Raw genomic sequence first — 18467 nt, 5'->3', positions numbered from 1 at the left:
CACACATACACACACACACACACACACACACACAAAATGGAGTGGACTTTGGTCTACCTTCATTTAAAAAGACACAGATTGAGCTGGGCAGTGGTGGTACCTGACTTCAGCCCTAGCATTCCAGAGACAGAGGGAGGTGGATCTCAGTTCAAGGCCAGCCTGGTCTACATAGGGAGTTTCAGGACAGCCAAGGCTACACAGGGAAACCCTGTCTCAAAGAAACAAAACAAAACAAAGACATAAATTGGGACTCAGGGACTCCTACATTGGTGTTCAAGAGGGTCAGTAGGGAGCATACAAGGGGGATGGGGTGGGGTTACTAAAGCTATCTAATCAAGACGTTGTATTTCCTTCCCCTCTGAGTGTAAGCCACAGCTCTCAGCGTTAGCAGTGCCCCTGTCACCGTTAGAGCCTTCAGCGCTGACTCCTCACAACGGTCCATCAGAACCACAGGGCCGTTCCTCCCCCGCCCCCAGCACGTACCCCCGAGTCAGTGTCTCTCTGTGGAGCCCTGACCTGGACTCACTTTGTAGACCAGGCTGGCCTCAAACTCACAGAGATCCTCCTGTCTCTGCTTCCCTGAGTGCTGGGGTTACAGGCGAGGGCCACCATGCCGGGCCGTGGGGCCGTTCTTCAGTTGATTGAAAGCTTTTACACATTTTGCTTGGAGGAGTCCTAACTGCTCTACACAAACAACTGAAAGTATTCAGTTTAATTTTCCCTTTTTTTTCTCCCCACTTCCTTTTTTCCCTTTTCATGAAGTTGTTGAAAGAAACAGCTGGCTTTTTAAAAAGTTTGTTTATTTATTTGTTTCGGTGCTTGGGTTAGAACCTTCTGCTCTTACAGGGCGCATACTGTGACATTGTACCACATCCCTGACCCTCCTCCTTCCAGGCATGGAGACAGCACTTTTTCTTCCTGTCTTGAATCTCACTTAGTATAAATGCTTTCCTCAGTGCCCTCAAATGAATCCTTAAAACAAATAAAAGATTCTTATGTATGATGTATAAATATAGTCTTCTTTCTTCTTTCTTTCTTTCTTTCTTTCTTTCTTTCTTTCTTTCTTTCTTTCTTTCTTTCTTTCTTTCTTTCTTTTTTGGACACAGGGTTTTTCCGTGTAGCCTTGAATGGCCTGGAACTCTCTGTGTAGCTCAGGATGGCAGCAACGCTCCTGTCTGTCTCCCAGGCGCTGGGATTATGGGTATGTGCCACTAAACCTGTCTAAGGGGTTTTGTTTGTTTGTTTTTAACTGACAAAGCCAGGAATGGTGGTGCATTGCTTCAACTTCATCATTTGGGAGGCTGAGCAGGAGTTCAAGATCGGTCTGGACCATACAGCAAGATCTTGCCTAAAAAACAAAAAAAAAACAAAACAAAACAAAACAAAAAAACAACAAAGGAAAAACAAATCGGGGTGTGTCTCTATAATTCCTGCTTTTTCAAAAGGGCAGTTTTTGACTAGTCTGGGCTACATAGTGAGTTCCAAGCCAGCCTGGGGAGATGAGGCACTGTCTCACAAATGAAATAAATGAGTAAAAAATAAAAAAAATTAAAGGAACAAGAAAAACAAAAAAGAATGGAAAACACCCAAATGGAATGAGTTTTCTATTTAGAATATTTGGAGCCCGAGCCAAAATTCACAAGCGTGTACTTCATGTATCTTCTGACTTCCCTCACCGTAGCCACAAAAGCGCATTCTAATCCGTGTGGGCACTGGATGTGAAATACCCCACTCCAGGCGTGATAGTAAACCCCTCACTCAGCATGTGGCAGAACACGCTACTCCAGATAGCTCTGGCAAACTGCATTTTGCATACACCGGCACCAGGTGGCAAGAGAGTTGTTGCCTTGAGGCCAGGTCTTCCACTGCAGCTCAGGATGGCCTGGGACACATTGTATAGCCTGGGTGGACATCAGACTTGTGACCATCCTCCAGGCACAGCGTCCAAGGGCTGGGATGCTGAGCACCAGTCCGCAGGATTTCAAGTGCCTGGCACAGGTTATCCAGAGTCAGCGAATCAAGATTTAAACGTCAACCTGCTAGAATCCAAAACTCCGTTTATCTTTGTAAGTTACCTCATCTATCATAATCTGTAGCCGAGAGACTATTTTAAATGAGTAGGTAGACAGGATGGCACCGCGAGGCAGAGCTCTGAATGTAAGCTGTCCTGTGAGTTTTTAACACATCAGCCTCACGAGTTCCACAGTCAAGATCAATGGTGGACAGGCAGAGGCTGCTTCTTGGTCATGGCCCATCAGCATCACGCAGCACGTCCGAATCCATGACTTTTTTACAATGAGCCGAGCACCACGTGGGATGAAAATCCCTCTCTAGGAGCTTCAGTGCAGAGAGCTCCACCATGGGCGACTCCCACCGTGAAAAGACAAGTGTCGTGTTTTAGGCCACATGCAGCTGGATGCCAGTGGGTAAGAAGAAGGAAATGACTGGGAGGGATGGACACATGGAAGTGATTCGAAAAACATGATCTGGCTCACTCCTCTAAGCAAAGGGATGCTGACCAAGTCTGTTCTGCTCTCTCTGTGAAATCTAAAATTTTGCCCATATAAATAAATGATCCCAATTCTGGCCTTGTCTTTAACAACATTATGGATAAATTATTTAAAATTAAATGTGAAGGAGACTCTGGTCTGTTTCTTTCCTTTGATTCTCAGGCAGAATCTTGGCTTGGAAAATAAATTTGATCATTCTCAAGATGGGTGTGGGCTGAGAACTTGGGCAGAGACTGAAGCCCCACCCACTGCTAGTTAACAATGCCCTTTCGGATAGATTACACAGTCTCGCATTCTGTTCGGACTTACTGTCCTTTGTACATAAATACTAAACTCACTTTTAGCTCTGCCTGTAATTTTAGTGTCCAGTTGCTTCTGTGTGGTTGTGGTGATGATTGATTGATTGATTTTTGTCATGCACCAAACAGGACAGTGCTATTTATCCATTTTGCTTGGAAGTCGGCATTTAATGGAAGAAATTCTGCATCATTTTTCATCATAAAAACCCCTGTGAGATTGATCCAATGGTTGGTGTGGTTCACTTTACCCGTGAACCACAGGCACACCTTACTCTGGTTCGTAGCAAACTGGGCAGACGGCAACACGGTAATTGGTAATTTATGTGTGTCCCTCTACTTAGAATCTTCATTATACTCATTATTGAAATGTTTGTTTTGGCTTTTAGCAAGGAAATCAAATTTACACTAAAAGTATGTAACATTTCCTCAAGGAAGTTGAACCAGGGAACATACCCTCCAAGACCCCCCTCCCCCGCCAAAAGAATGGACTCTCCCCCTAGGTGGAGACATGCCGTCGCCTTCTCCCTTAAGAATGAGTCCAGGGACAGCCCCTGCTTCTGCTTGAGGAGCCCCACATGAAGACCCAGCCACACAACTGCTGCACAGATGTGCAGAGGACCGAGGCTGTCCCATGCACACACGCTGGTTGGCAGTTCAGTCTCTGTGAGCCCCTATGGGCCTAGGTTAGTTGATTCTGTAGGTTTTCTTGTGGTGTCCATGACGCCTCTGTTTCCTTTAATCCTTCCTCTCTTCCACAGGTTTCCCTGTTACAGTTACTGTTTGGCTGTGCGTCTCTGCCTCAGTTTCCATCAGTTGCTGGGTGAAGCCTTTGTGATGACAGTTATGCTAGGCTCCTGTCTGCAAGTATGGAAGAATATCATTGGCAGTGTCAGGGGTGGGCTCGCTCTCATGACATGGGTCTCAAGCTGGGTCACTCATTGCTTGGCTTTTCCTTCAAATTCTGCTCCATCTTTTACCCCTGCACACCTTGTAGGGAGGACAAGTTGTGGGTGTGTTTCCTGAGTGGGTTGGTGTCCCAATCCTTTCATTAGAAGTCTTGCCTGATTTCAGGAAATGGCTGGTGCAGGCTCCATATCCCCCATTGCTAGGAATCTCAGCTAGGGTCACCCTCATAGATTCCTGGAGTTACTATTGTCCTAGGCTTCTGCCATTCTAAGATGCTCCTCCCATCCAGTTCTCTCTCTCAGTACTCTCTCTCTCTGTCCTCTCCCAGCCTCATCCTGCTGGTTCCCATCCCCATCCCTTCCCCCCTTCAGCCCCCTGCCTTTGGATCTGTTTCCTGTAACTAGGCTCCCTTGTCTAGCCTCAATAGAAGATTTTCCTAATCTCACTGCAAGTTGATTGTCAAGGCTGGTTGATAGCCATGGGGGACTTTCCATTTTCTGAGGAGAAGGGGAGGAGGGTTGGTTGGGTTGGGAAGGTAAGGTGAGATGAAGGGACTGGGAGGAGAGAAAGGAAGCAGCAATTGGGATGTAAAGTAAATAATTAACTTAATATCAATAAAAAGAATTAATCCAGGTGGGCTGGTCAATCTTCTGGCCAAGAGATCACCCTTAGGAAGCTGGGTTCATCTATCACCATGCTAAAAAGATGGGAGGAATATATATGCCTTTATTGAGATAATGTACTTTTCCTTCTCAGAATTCATGACTCCTGCGTGATGCCTTATGAAACCATAACTATTCAGCTTCCTAAGCCAGCCCACTTTTCTGAATGAGTCCGGAAAGCGTAGCTTTTCCCTTTCTTCTTTCTCTTTTCTAACCATGCTTTATTCAACACTTTGGAGTTCCTCATGCTTTGCCTAAAGCCTGTTGCCCCACTCTTCTTGCCATGTGGCTTGCCTCCATTGCTGAACATGTCAACTTAACTAAGCAGCATGATTTTCTCTCTTCTTTTCCATCTTCCTCTTTGAGGTAGTTGCTAAGATTTATAGCTTGCCTGCCCTGGGATTTTCTTTTAAACTGTAATAAAAATTTTCTTAAGCTTTCTTCTGAATCTGTTCTTAATTTTTTTTTTTTAATGAGTCTAAGAGCCCTTTCAAAGGGAACCTCAATTTTCTTGGTAACATGAAACAGTCCCACTGGGACTCTAAAACATTTCTGGAAACAGGATGTTTGGAATCCATTCTAGACAGACAGGGTTTCTCGGTGTAGTCCTGGCTGTCCTGGAACTCCCTCTGTGGGCCAGACTGACCTTTAATTTACAGAGACCCACCTGCCTCTGTCTCCATAGTGCTGGGATTAAGGGCATGTGCCACCACCACCACTAGGAACCCATTCTAAATGCACTACATTACATACCTACCTGTGATAAAATTTAGTTGATAAATTAGGTACAATGCTAAATCAATAATAACCATTAATGAAACAGTTCTAGTACTATGTGATAATGGACCTAATTCACGGTTACTTCCTTCCTTAAAAGGGTTAAGGCAGACGCTAATGCTTTCACACTCAGTTGACAAATGCATCTTCAGCCTCAGAAAATTCACCTGCAGGTGACGGGGAACGCGGTACTTCTTTTTAAAAACTGTATTATTTTATGCACACGAGACCTTTCCTGCAGGTATCTGTAGCATGTATGCGCAGGGCCTGCAGAGGCCGGAAGAAGGGTCAGGCACCCTGGAACTGGAGACAGAGTCACGAGCTGCCATGTGCTTGCTACGAACAGAACCCAGGTCCACCGCAGCCTCCAGGGCGCCTCCAGGTCCACCGCAGCCTCCAGGGCGCCTCCAGGTCCACCGCAGCAGCCTCCAGGGCGCCTCCAGGTCCACCGCAGCCTCCAGGGCGCCTCCAGGTCCACCGCAGCCTCCAGGGCGCCTCCAGGTCCACCGCAGCCTCCAGGGCGCCTCCAGGTCCACCGCAGCAGCCTCCAGGGCGCCTCCAGGTCCACCGCAGCCTCCAGGGCGCCTCCAGGTCCACCGCAGCCTCCAGGGCGCCTTCTTCTTGTTGTTGTTTGTTTTTAGAGACAGGTTTCTCTCCAGGCAGCCCTAGCTGTCCTGGAACTCACTCTGCACACCACATGGCCTTGAACTCAGGGATCCACCTGTCTCTGCCTCCCAGGTGCTGGGATTAAAGGTGTGCCCCACCTCTGCCCAACTGCAGCCAGAGTTCTTAACCATTGGGCCGTTTCGCCAACCCCTAGTAGATATTTTATTGCTTTTCTTTTTCCCTTTCCTTCCTTTTTCCTTCCTTCTTTCCTCCCTTTCTTCCTTCCTCTTTCCTTTTTCTCCCCCTTTTGAGTAACCTTTCGTGTGAGTGGGTGTGTGCACATTTGCTATGCAATGAATGTGGAGGTCAGAGGACAAACTGTGGGCGTCATTTTTCTCCTTTTACCATTTGAATTCTGGGAATGAGCTCGTGTCCTCACACTTAGCAGCTTGCACCTTTACTGAGCCGTCTCACGTGCCCCCATTTTCTTCGTTTTAAATGACTCTACACCTTATAGCGAAGACTGTGCTAGCTGCTGTAACAGCCACAGCTCAGCAGCTTGATAGAATAGAAATATTCTTACAACATCCACTGTCTGGGATATGTGTGTACAAGTGTCTATCTTGTGACGTCAGGCTGGAGGCTCTGGAGGAATCGAGAGCTGTGAAGAAGACTAGGAATGAGGGGTAGCCACAACCACAGGCAATGTTTTTCTGGGCTCAGCTTGGAAGTCACTTTTGCCCACATCCTTAAGGTCAGATTTCAAAGTCATCCCTAAGGTCAGATTTCAACGTCACATCTAACTGCATTTTGTGACTAGCAAACCAATTATCCATGTTATGTCTGTGGTCAGAATGAAACTATAAACCTGGGGCCTAATTTATGCGTTTGCCTTGGGGTAAGTTAAGCTGCTTTTCCTGTTTTGTGGCTGAGAGTGAACACTTAGGTACCTAAGGACTGAGTCAGAGGTTTGTGTGCTCATGGGAGGTCCAAATGGCTGTCCTGCAGCTCCAGTATAGAAGTGAGGGAAGCACTTCTTTCTGTCTGTCTTTGACAAGCTTGAGTATAATATCCACTTTCCTAGGAAGTCATTTTCTAACCTGTCATCAAACTATTACTGGTAACATAAAAATCAAAATGGCCACAGAATGGGCAAAAAGAGCAAAAATCTTTTTCGAGTCAGTGGTTTTACCAACAGGGCTAAATTGCCACACAGAAATTATGTTGGAAACTGAATTCACCAGAGGCAACAATTTTCCAGACTCTGAAAATACCTTGGAAAGTCTGAGAAATACCACCATTGGCTGGTTTGTCTCTTGACCTGGGCATCCCAATGCGCTTGCACAATTTATCACACCCTGATTTGTGCTGGGTTGGCCTCAATCCACCTGTGCCTCTCAAAGAATCCTAACCATTACCTCTTACTTCTCGAAGCTCACCTTGCCTGTGTGAGCAGCTAGGTCCAGCTTACCTGAGCTGTGCTCTCTCTGCATTTGTGAACGTCTGTACTCAATTTTTTAAAAAATGTCTTTGCTTAAAAAACAAACAAACAAAAAAAAAACTTCCTTGATCGTATTTTTAAATCACTTAATTCCTTTGAAGTATGCTTCAGCAACTTTGCAATAAGGTATTATGATTTTTCCTTTCTAAATCTCACTGTTTCCCAATAGTCTGACTCCAAGAGGGCGGTGTTAAATGCTTCCACGTTCCTTTTAACTCATTGGCTTTCTGATCAACGTGTCAGCTGTCTTCACGTCTTGAGGAACTTCTAACTCTGCCTCTTTGGTGGCAAGAGAAGTCCTGGGTGGTGGGTAAAGAGGTGTGGTGACCTGGGTGTCATCACCTGCCAACCACCAGATAAAGGCAGCAGGGAGCCAGCTCACTCTCCTCTCTCTTCCTCTTTGCATTCTCTGTCCCATCTCCCTCCCCACTAGGCTTTCCCCCGATGTCTGTCTATATCAGCCTCCTGAGATAAACTCCCTTGTACCCTACATAACCTCTTTCTCCTTCCTTCCTTCTTTCTTTGTTTTTTTTTTTTTTGTTTTTTTTTTGTTTTTTTTTTTGAGACAGGGTTTCTCTGTGTAGCCCCGGTTGTCCTGACACTTTCTCTGTAGAGCATGCTGTCCTCAAACAGAGCTCAGCCTTCCTCCACCTCCTGGGGGCTGGGGGTAAAGGTGTGCCACCGTCACCTGGCACTCTGCCCGCCCCATCCCTTCTTTTATCCCTCTCATTCCTCTGGCTCCCTTATTCTTCCCAGCATGTCTCCCTCCTGTTTTCATAGGTCTGGATGCATGTTTGTGTGTGTACGTGTGTTATTTTTATGATCTGCTGAGTTTAATTAAGGATGCTAGCATGGGCAGGGTGTGGTGGTATTGACTGGATCATGGGCATCTTAACAGCAGCTCACCCCTGAGGAAAAATGGCCCTTTCATCTCTCAGCAGCTTTAAGAGCCAGCAGCGCCTCACCTAGAGGTGAGGCCTGGGAAGCCCCTCTCCTATCCTTGCTGGACACTGACAAGATGGGTCTAAGGCAGGTCTGACGAAGATAACAGCCACAGGGAGTTTATGAGTGCAATCACCACGTCATGCCCAGATGACAGTATTTCGCTTCACTCCGCTCATCATCTGGCTCTCCTTGTCTGATTCTCTCTGTCCTCTTCCAGATGCTCCCTGAGACGCAAGGAGGAAGTGCAACATGGGTCCAGTTTAGAGCGGAGCCCTCAGCCCTCAGCGGTTGACTGAGGTTCTGTTTTAACTACTGAGCACCAAAAGAGAAGCTTCTCAGAGCAAAACTGAGAGTGGCGCTGTGTGCAGTGTGCGCCCGAGCACAGTCGTTCAGAGCTGAGAGTGACACTCTTGCAGCCCTCCAGCTCCACAGGCTCTGCTTGGTGCTGTGCTGGGGGCAGAGCCTGGGCCATCCAAAACAAATGCCTACCTATCGCTGTGAATGACAAACTACCAAAGGGACAAAGCATTAGCGATTGGGGTCCATGGCCTTCCCTGCCTCCTGTCCCCAGCTTTCATTGTGGGGCCACTTGTCCCATGCTGACCTCATTCTCTCTTTAAACACGATGAGATAGTTAATTAGGTCAGATTTTCTTTTGGCTCAGGAAAGCATATGGTTTTAAAAGGCATTCTGCATATCTCTGTGGTTTGAGAGGAGGAAGCCTAGAGGTTTGTATTTATTTATTTTTATGGGTTTCTCCACCTCCAGACTTTAAGGGTGGGCCTGCTGTCCCAGGTGAGGACGGCAGGGGAGAGCCCTCAGAGCCCTGAGGGGAGAGGGGGTTATATTTTTAATTTAAAAAATTAGAAAGATGTAAAACCCTTATTTCCTTGGTGTGTGTGTATGTATGTATGTGTTAATGTGGGTGCATGCCCCCTGTTCCTCGGGGTACTACAGGCTAGCCGGCCAGCAAGCTCCAGAGGCCTCTCCCAGGTGTGCCTCGCATCTACCAGCAGGGGTATTGGGATTATAGATCCACGTTACTTGCTGCCTCGTCCAGATTTTTGCGTAATTCTGGGGCCTGAACGTGGGTCAGCAGGTTTCCACAGCAGCAAATACTTTTAACTGTTAACTCTCACATTGTTGTGAGGCATGGCCTCATGTAGCTGAGGCTAGCCCTAGATTCCCTAAGTAGCCACGGGTGGCCTTGATCTGCATGAGTCCATTTCCCACATGCTGTTACATGCATCTGTCTTCATGTTACATGCATGTGTACCTATGACCAGCTTGGCAGCTGCTCTTAGAAGTGAGGTGTTCTCAATTCCTTCCTGAAAATCTTGTTTTCACAAAGCAAAGGCTTTAAAATTTTATTTTTGTGCATTTAGTTAAAATAATTTAAGCCTACAATCTTCCAAAGTTGTTGTTCTGGTAGAATTTGCTCTGCTTTTCCTGTCCTTATTGGGAGGAGTCCTTACTCTGTGCCCCAGGACAATAATGCCAACAGCTGTCAGTCACCAACCTTGTCCCGTATTCTTCAGGCTTGGCACCTTGCACGTGTTAAACAGTATCGTCCTTATACCAACCTCCCAGATGGTCATCACAGATAACAGATAACAAATAACAGATCACAGATCACAGATAACAAAACAGGCTTGAGAGATTAAGGAATCTGCCCAAGATCCCAACACTAGGAACTAGCAATATCAGAATTTGAACCCAGACAGTCTGCGCCCTCTAGTGATCTGAGGGCCTCCAAGTTCAGGAATAAATTTAAGGACTCTCTAAATATTTTTAAATGATAAGATATCCTGACCTTATGGGTATTTTTCATGTATGTGAGGAAAGAGCCAGATGTCATTTATGATCTGTCTTCAGTGAAGGGTTAATTGCTGATTGCCAACTTAGTGAAGCCGAGAGGATGCTTCATTCTTCGTCATTTTCTTTGAGCCATCTATCGTCTTTAGCCGTAAGGAAGAAGAGCCGGGCTTTTGTCTGGGAAAAATCTGCCAACTCCGTAGACCAGTCCTGATTTCTCAGTGACATTTACTGAGAACTTTTGCTCCTGGCTGTCTTTCTCTAGCCTCATCCTTGGTGACATCAACATCCAGCTGGGTGACCTGTCCAGCATCTTGGCCATTCAGTTCTTTGATTACCTTCTTTGGCAGCAATGACTCCCATTTTTCAACTGAGCTACCCGTTTCCATGGTTACAGCCTAGTCCAGGAACTGGGCCATCTCTGGCCCCGAGCATCCCACTCTGACCAGCACCTACTGTCCTCTATTATTTACCAGAATTGCCCATTGCTGCTGGGTTTCGACCTCCTCGTACCTTTCACTCTTTCATCCTATCCTTTCATTATTACTCTTTTAACTCTCACATGCTGTCATTTTCTTCCACCTTTACTTCCTTTACTATCCCACCTCTGTTCCATATCCATTTTTATGGCGACTCCCTTGCAAATAAAGTAAGTTCCTTGTTCTTCTCTCCATCTTGCTGACCTGGTATAACCTTGACCTCGGGTGAAGGTAAACGTGTTCCATTTTCTCAAACAATTGGAATAGAGGAGAAAAAAAAAATCATACAATAGAGATCACTGGTTTTATTTTAAAACCATGACCATAAACCTCAAGTGTTCCCTCAGAGCTTCTAGGAAAACCTGCTACTCCCTCTACAGTGTTTTCCCAAATGCTAGACGTTCCCTTCTCACCTAGAGATATTTTTGCGTTTGAACACGTCTCACGCAGTGATTACCACACGATCTACCTTCAGTTGACCCTGGGTGGAAATGTAAAGCTGGCTGCGACCACCCACCCTTGTGGTTCCTGCATTGAAGCGGGAGGGTTACTGTAAGAGAAAACGTATCTGTATCTCACATTGTGTTCCAGACTGCAGGAGGCGTGTATGTCCTTGTGCGCTGACAGGCACTAAGGAAGCCAGGAATGTTGGACACTCAGGGTTGTCTCTTCAAAGGGAGAGAGGTATAATCTGTTTTCCTTCCAGAAAGCTGGGAGTGGATGTGACTAATATCCTGTGACCTTTGTGGCCAGGCCACACCAGCCCCCTGGGTCCTCGTCATGAGCTTGTTTATCTCCAGCCCGTTTCCTCAGTCAATCTATAGAACCTGTCTTTATGGATGACGTCACTTGCGCTTTACAGGAGTTTCCAGTGGTCACGTCTTAAGCCGAGTTGTGCACGTAGGATTGAGTTAGTTATCGTCAGGAAGCCCCCCCCCCCCCGCCTGTGCTCTGCTTAAATATGCCTAAAATGAACTTGGAGTCAGACTCTCACTGTTCAAACCAGCACCAGTGACTTGTCTCCCTGGATTGATACTTTGCTGGCCATAGTGTTTGCAGAGACTTGCCCTCTGCCCCTAGAGCAGCGGTTATCGTTAGAAGCATGGCCTATGGCCAAATCCAACCTACAAACAGTTCTGTGTGTAGGCTTGTGCCCATGTGTATGGGTGTGTTTAGGTATATGTGGGCCAGAAGACAACTGCCAATATCTTTATTTTTCATTGACCTAGAGCTTACCAACCAGGCTATACTGGCCGGACCCCAGTGAGTGCCAGGGATCTGCCTATGCCGGCCTCCCCGAGCCGGGTTACAATCCAGTACACACCACTGTACTCGTATCTGTCTGATGTGGCTGCTGGGCCTCAAACCCAAGTCCTCAAAGCTTGAAAAGCAAGCTCTTTACTCATTTCAAAAACTTTTATAATCTCTGGGATGTTTTTCTAAATCTTTTGCCATGGCGTTAATTTAATTTTTTAAAACTTTATTTTATTTTTGTTCATGTACATGAGTGTGTGTATGTGTTTATATCCATGTATGTGTCCTGCCTTGTTTGAGGAATGGTCCCCCTCCTCGTTTGTTGGTAGGTTGCAAACTCCAGGCTAGCTATTCCAGAAGCTTCTGAGGAATCCTCCTGTCTCCACCTCCCATCTTGTTGCAGAAGCCCTAAGTTATTACAGACGTGTGCCGCTGTGTCCAGCTTCTTCATGGGTATTGAAGATCCGACCCTCAGGCTTACATGGCAAATGCTTTTACCTGATGAACCATCTTTCCATCCTTAATTTTGTTTTCAGCCACACCAAAAACAATTCAGTGCAAACACATCTAGAACTTACTGTATTTTAAAGCAACATTTGACCTACTTAACATTTATTGTTTTAAAATGTTCTTTAATGTTTGTGTATGTGTGTGTGCCTGAATGTATGTATGGATACCAAGCATGTGTGATGTCCATGGTGGTCAGAAGAGACTATCAGATGCCCTGGAACTGGTGTTAGAAGTGTGAGTCACGTCATGGATGCTGGGAACTGACCCCAACACATCTGAAAGAGCAGCAAGCTCCCTTAACCACTAAGACTTCTCTCCAACCCTTTGGCCTAAAATTTAGAATTCATAAGAAATCCTGCAAATACCCAAAATCATCTTCCGATAATTTTTCATATTTATTTATTATTTATTTATCATAGAGAAGTGATGACAATGCTATGGTGCGTATGTGGAAGTCAGAAGACAACTTGTCGGAGCCTGTTCTCTCCTTCCACCGCGGGGGTCTTGGGGGGTCAGACTCCAGAGTGGCGTGGGTTCTCAGTGCCTCTACTCTGAACACACCCCATGAATCCTGAGGTTTTTGCCTCTTAAGGTAGCAACTCTAAATTACCTTAACAATGAAAGAGGTGTTTGAGTTGGCGCTTTTCCACAAAGCAAGCTCTCAGTGGTTCTCCCAACCTCTCCTACAGTAAAATCACAAAAGAATCACACTTATTTCTGTTATTAAACATGTATGCGCATACATGAGAAAAAAGAGTGGACCTTCAACCTAAATGAAACGAGCGTGTGTGGTGATCACTGAAAGAGGCACTGATAAAGCGTTTCACTGCCAGCTGCCTATTATGATAAAAGAAATAGCAGACAAGGGTGATGCTCATTTTCCAAACTGTAGTTTCTGTGGGGTGTGTGGGCCCCAACACCCCTACTGGATGTAGAAGAGAGCAGGTTAGTAGGGAGAGAGGGCCCAGATCCCTTTACTCCTCCTGGCTGCTTAGGGTCAAGGGGTTCTTTTAAGGCTCTATACCAATCTCCAGCAAACACAGCCAGCCGTCTCCTCCACTCTTCTGCACCCTGAAAAGTTTTTCTCTGTCTGTCTGCTACAAACCACCACACCGTCCATCTCTTGGCTCTCTCCAAACTGCTGCCTGCCACATGCCAACGCTGCACGCCACAGCTTCTCTTTCTGGGCCCAGTCTATATCCTCCAAGCCCTACACCACGGCCCCAAAGTTACCACAGTAAAAAAACAAAAAACAAAAAACCTTCTTCAAAACTTGTTTTCATTCTATTTTATGTGTATGGGCATTTGACATGCGTTTGACTGCACACACACAGGACACCAGATCCCCTGGGACTGGAGCTACAGACTGGAGTAAGCTACCATGTGAATGCTGGGAAAAGAACCCAGGTCCTCTGGAAGAGCAGCTAGAGCTCTTAACCACTGAGCCATCTCTCCAGGCCCCCTGTAGATTTTATTTTTATGCGAAGCATGTGCATTTATAAAACATACAAATAAAGTCATGATTTAGTACATGAGAAACTATGTCAGAGCTGACACAGCTTTTCTTCTCCCTCCACAGAAGCTACTTCTGGGCTCATAAAAAGAAAATCTTGTCTCAGACGGCACGCTTCCATAACATGGATGGGGACATCCCAGGTTTATCCAGGTTATTTCAAGACAGGTTGACCCTGTAGGAGAAGGAACTGGATTTTCTGCTTTAAGCGGGATGTTCCCGAGACTTTCCATTCCACGCCTCATCTGCTTGTCCTCTCCCCTCCACACCTCAGGCTAAGCCTGTCCCTAACAGAACTCCCCCCTTTCCCTCTGCACTGTCTGCCGCTTGTCTGCTTAGGTCCCACTGTGACTGCTGTGCCCAGTGAACTAGCATGTAGGTGACTGCACACAACTGTCTCCTCTCCTCACCACTCCCCTACCCTCCACTGAGTCTCACTCCTCTCCTTCCCTGTGGCAGTCTCCTCCCTGGGCCTCCTTGATACCTCCAATCCTCCTCCATCCAGCCCAGTGCTGTTCTGCTGCCTTCTTGAAGTCCAGCATTCACGAAGTTGCTCTTCCCAAGTTTGCCAGCTTTATAACTCTTGTACCACACAGTTCAAATCCAGCCTGAGCCCTAATTAGGAGCATTTCTCTTCTATAAAAATAATTATATGATGTGTACTAGTTCGCACAGATGGTATCATGTCTCCATTGTCATTGTAAACAAACAAGTTATTATGGACCATGGTGTATCACTCACCTGATAAGGTTGCCTCCACCCGTGGGACTCTGGGAGATGCCTGGCTGGGAGCAGGCTTTATTCATTCACTTCTCTCTTTTGCTAAAACTATCACCATAATGGACTGCTCCAGAGTCAAGCTCAAAATGCTGAACATCAAAGGGCCAGCACTCTACAATGTAGCCCTTGCCCTGCCTCTGAGTCCACCTGCCCGGCTTCCTAGACAGCATTCCATCCTAGCTTCAGATATGGCCATCAAGAGTCGTGGGGCTCACATCTCAACACCCCAAAAAGACCAAAGCAATGCTTTCCCACATCCTTACTGTAGGAGTACACGTGCCTTCACACGGAGCCAAATCTTCTCACGATGGGTCTTGAGAACTGTGAAAGCTGAGATCTGTTTTCATGGAAAAAAAAAAAAAAATCTGAGGTCATCAAAGTGACCAGAAAGAGACTTTGACAAATGGAATTCTGCAGCAATAAAACAGGATAGAGAGTTATTGCAGAAGGAGCTTTTCCCAGGCTGGTTCATCCAGACACCTCCAGTTTTCCTCTGCTTTGAAGTCCCTCGGGCAGAGTTGGTTCACTGAATTAAACAGCCCCGCAGTGATCCTACTGTGATGAGAAAAATGAGCTGGGAGATACGTGTTCTATGAACTCCACTGTAGGTAGGAGATCCCGGAAAGCACAGTTTCTGCTGATATCTGAAAATTAATGTCCCTTCAAGTGACAGCACTGATGTGAACTTAGGTGGGGTATTGCTGCGACACTACCCAGCACTGCCAAGCCCTGCGCGGTACCCCATAAATATGCACGGTTCTAACGTGCCAATTAAGGTAGTGTAGGGGGGTAACAGTCCTATCCACAGCGTGAAATCATGGACCCAACCGAGGCAGCCAACACCAGAGGGGCCGGGCAAAGAATGTGTGATGCATAGACCCAATGCGATGTTTTTTCTCAGCCATAAAGAAAAATGCAGGGAAATGGATGCAGCTGAAGATGATTACACCAAGTGAATTTAGCCAGTCTCAGAAGGACAAATTTTCTCTCATTTTGTAGTGTCTAGATTTTATACGTATATGTAAGTAAATCATGTGTACGTGTGACATGGAAACAGAAGAAAACTGTCGTGGACAAAGGAGGCTCACGGAGGTAGTGGCGGGCGCACGAGGAGAGGAACTGTGCTTAGCATACAATGTACACTTGCACAAAACCTCAAAAAGCTAAAACAATAACCACTGTCAAGGCCACAAACCCCTGAGACACGGCAACAGATGCATCTAGAACGCCTGGATGGAAGCTAAGAAAAGCTGTCTCCGCCCTAATTTCCTGAGTTGCCAGCAGCACCAGTGTCCCCCGGGCTTTGAAGCCATGTGGCATGGGGCCCGCTTGGTGTTCTGGCCTGGGACGTCTTCACACTTCCTTTTGGCTGCTACCTGTCCTCGGCTTGTATTTCATCCTGCTGTGATGGTTTGCTTATTTGGAAAGCGGATTATTTTCAGGGGCGTGGGGGTGTTCACACGTGGAGTTGTTGCTGAAAGGCCACCTGGGAGTGTGTCGCAGGAAGCCACGAAGCCACGAGGTTACCAGGGCAGCGGTGCTACGTCTGTGTTTCTGGGCAGGGTTGTTGAGAAGACCAGATGAAAGGACTTTTGCTGGTCTTTGCAGAGCCAGGTACAAAGTGAGTGCACGGCTCTCGTGCAAAAACAAACAAACAAACAAACAAACAACCCAACCCAACCCACCCAACCCAACCCAACTCACCCAACCCAACCCAACCCACCCAACCAACCAACCAACCCAACCCACCCAACCAACCCAACCAACCCAACCCAACCCAACCTAATCAACCCAACCCAACCTAATCAACCCAACCCAACCTAATCAACCCAACCAACCCAACCCAACCCAACCAACCCAACCTAACCAACCCAACCAACCCAACCCAACCCAACCAACCCAAACCCAAAACCCCAAAACAACAGCAACAAACAAAAACCAGCCAAGAAGGTTGGTTGGGCATGTGTCTCGGTTGTTTTGAGTGTTGCCTAACACGCATGAGGTCCTGGGTTCAGTCTCCATTACCGCCTAACACCTGGAATTGCACTCACGGAGATAATGTGCCCTCTGCTCCCTTAAGAGCCGCCTCTGTCCCTAAGTCTCCCTGCGGGAGAGCTGCCTGTGGCCGGCGGGCCTCTGAGGTGCGGGCGGCTTGGCCACTGGCTAGCACAGACAGCAGGCGCCGCCTCCACCTCTGTTTACTTGTTGCCCCAGGAGATGCTCCGCGTCCCGGGCTGCGCGCACCGCAGTGCTCCGGCTTCCTGGGTCCCAGCAACATCCCCGGCCCCGGACAGCATGAGCCACAGCAGTTCCTCGGGGTCCCTCAGGCCCGAGCGCCCCCGCGACGCCTCCTCGCCAGAGGTAGAGTCCCCGCAGCTGCTTCCTGGGAGGGGCGCGGGCGCCTGGTGTGTGCAGTGTCCTGGGCGGGGTGGAGCAGCTCGGCGCCCACAGGGGCAGCGGGCAGAAACGGCAGGACTTGGGGTGGTGCCACGAGGCCTCCCTGACCGCTGAAAGTGGCTGAATGCCGCAGAGTGGCCTTTTCCTGCGGTTCCTCCTCCACCCGATCCCTGGGGAAGAAAGGGATTGCCTCACTGCGTGCAGGTCCCCACCGGAAGCCAGGGGTGGCTGGGTCTATTTACTCGTTACCCAGCGTGGCACTGAGCACTTGTACAGGTGTCGCTCTACCACACAGAGGTGGGAAAGATCCGGGCCTGCCTGGAACCACCTTCAGGGATCCCGCGCGTGCCAGGGGTGCGAGCTTGCCTGAGCGTGGGCGTGGACTGAGTTTAGAATAAATCTCTGACCTGGGAAGGGCCCTGAGGGCATACCCACCATATATATCCTCTGAGCAAAATTAGATATGAAACATGGGTTGGCAGGGAGGCTGTGAGTTCAAGGCCAGCCTGGTCTATAAAGCAAATCCTGGACAACCAAGGCTGTACAAAGAAACCCTGTATTCAAAAACCAAAAACCAAACAAACAAAACCCAAACCACCCAACGAGCCAGCCAACCAAACAAACAAAAACAACGTGGGTGGACTTTTCAACATGCTCTCAGAGTTCAGTTATTCCCCACACTTGACTATCCCCCACTTTTAGGTTTCTCTGATTCTTCACATATTTGTGGGAAACCAATACCGTGGTATTCATATAAATCTAGTTTGTTGTTTTTTTTTTTTTTTCCTGACAATTTCGTATTTGGTATTGTATTTTATTCTAATGTAGTCTCAGTTCTCAGTGAATTAAGATGGTTGGATCCTATAGAAAGTCTGTGATTATTATTTGTTTATTTTTAGTGAGCCCATTCATAGTAAATTACAGATCCTGCCTCCAAATACATTTTTGTAAGAAATTTAGCGCATAGTGTTTTTGTGTTTTGTTTTTTGTTGCTGTTTTGGTTTGGTTTTTCAAGACAGGGTTTCTCTGTGTAGTCCTGGCTGTCCTAGAAATCACTCTATAGACCAGGCTGGTCTTGATCTCAAGAGATCCTCCTGCCTCTGCCTCTTGAGTGCTGCGATTATTCTTGTCTGGCCCATAAACCAATGCCAGCTTTCAGTGTTTAAGAGCTCTGGTTGCTGATACAGAGGACCCGGGCACAGAAGGATCCAAACAAAGCCAGTTACTGCTGTGTTACTGTGACACAGAATATGTTAAGGCAAAAGGACATCACTAGAGGTGATGGTACACTGCACACCTTTAATTATAGCACTCAAGAGGCAGAGGCAGATGGAGCTCTGTGAGTATGAGCCAGCCTGGTCTACAGAGCAAGTTCTAGTATAGCCAAAGCTATGCAGAGAAATCCTGTCTTAAAAAAAAAATTATGTCCTAAAATGATAAAAAACATTTCACCCATCAGAAAATTGTCACAGTTCTGATGTGTGCACAGGAAGTAATACAGGCCCCAGACACA

General features: G+C 47.1%; 1 protein-coding gene across 2 annotated transcripts in view; it reads left to right on the top strand.

Annotated features, from left to right (window-relative positions):
* The first annotated feature begins 16583 nt into the window (after positions 1-16583).
* Positions 16584-18467, top strand: part of Ccdc170 (coiled-coil domain containing 170) — a 73588-nt gene continuing 71704 nt past the window's right edge. The window contains exon 1 of one of the 2 annotated variants that reach the window (XM_060373203.1): positions 16584-16918. In XM_060373203.1, the coding sequence (XP_060229186.1) occupies positions 16775-16918 (144 nt within the window). In that variant the 5' untranslated portion in view covers positions 16584-16774. The remainder of the gene's footprint in view (positions 16919-18467) is intronic. The other variant, XM_021644475.2, reaches the window with a different exon arrangement.

Source organism: Meriones unguiculatus, chromosome 20 (assembly GCF_030254825.1).
Source record: "Meriones unguiculatus strain TT.TT164.6M chromosome 20, Bangor_MerUng_6.1, whole genome shotgun sequence".
Lineage (NCBI taxonomy): Eukaryota > Metazoa > Chordata > Mammalia > Rodentia > Muridae > Meriones > Meriones unguiculatus.
The sequence above is the reverse complement of the archived record's forward strand: the minus strand, read 5'-3'. Positions and strand labels throughout refer to the sequence as shown.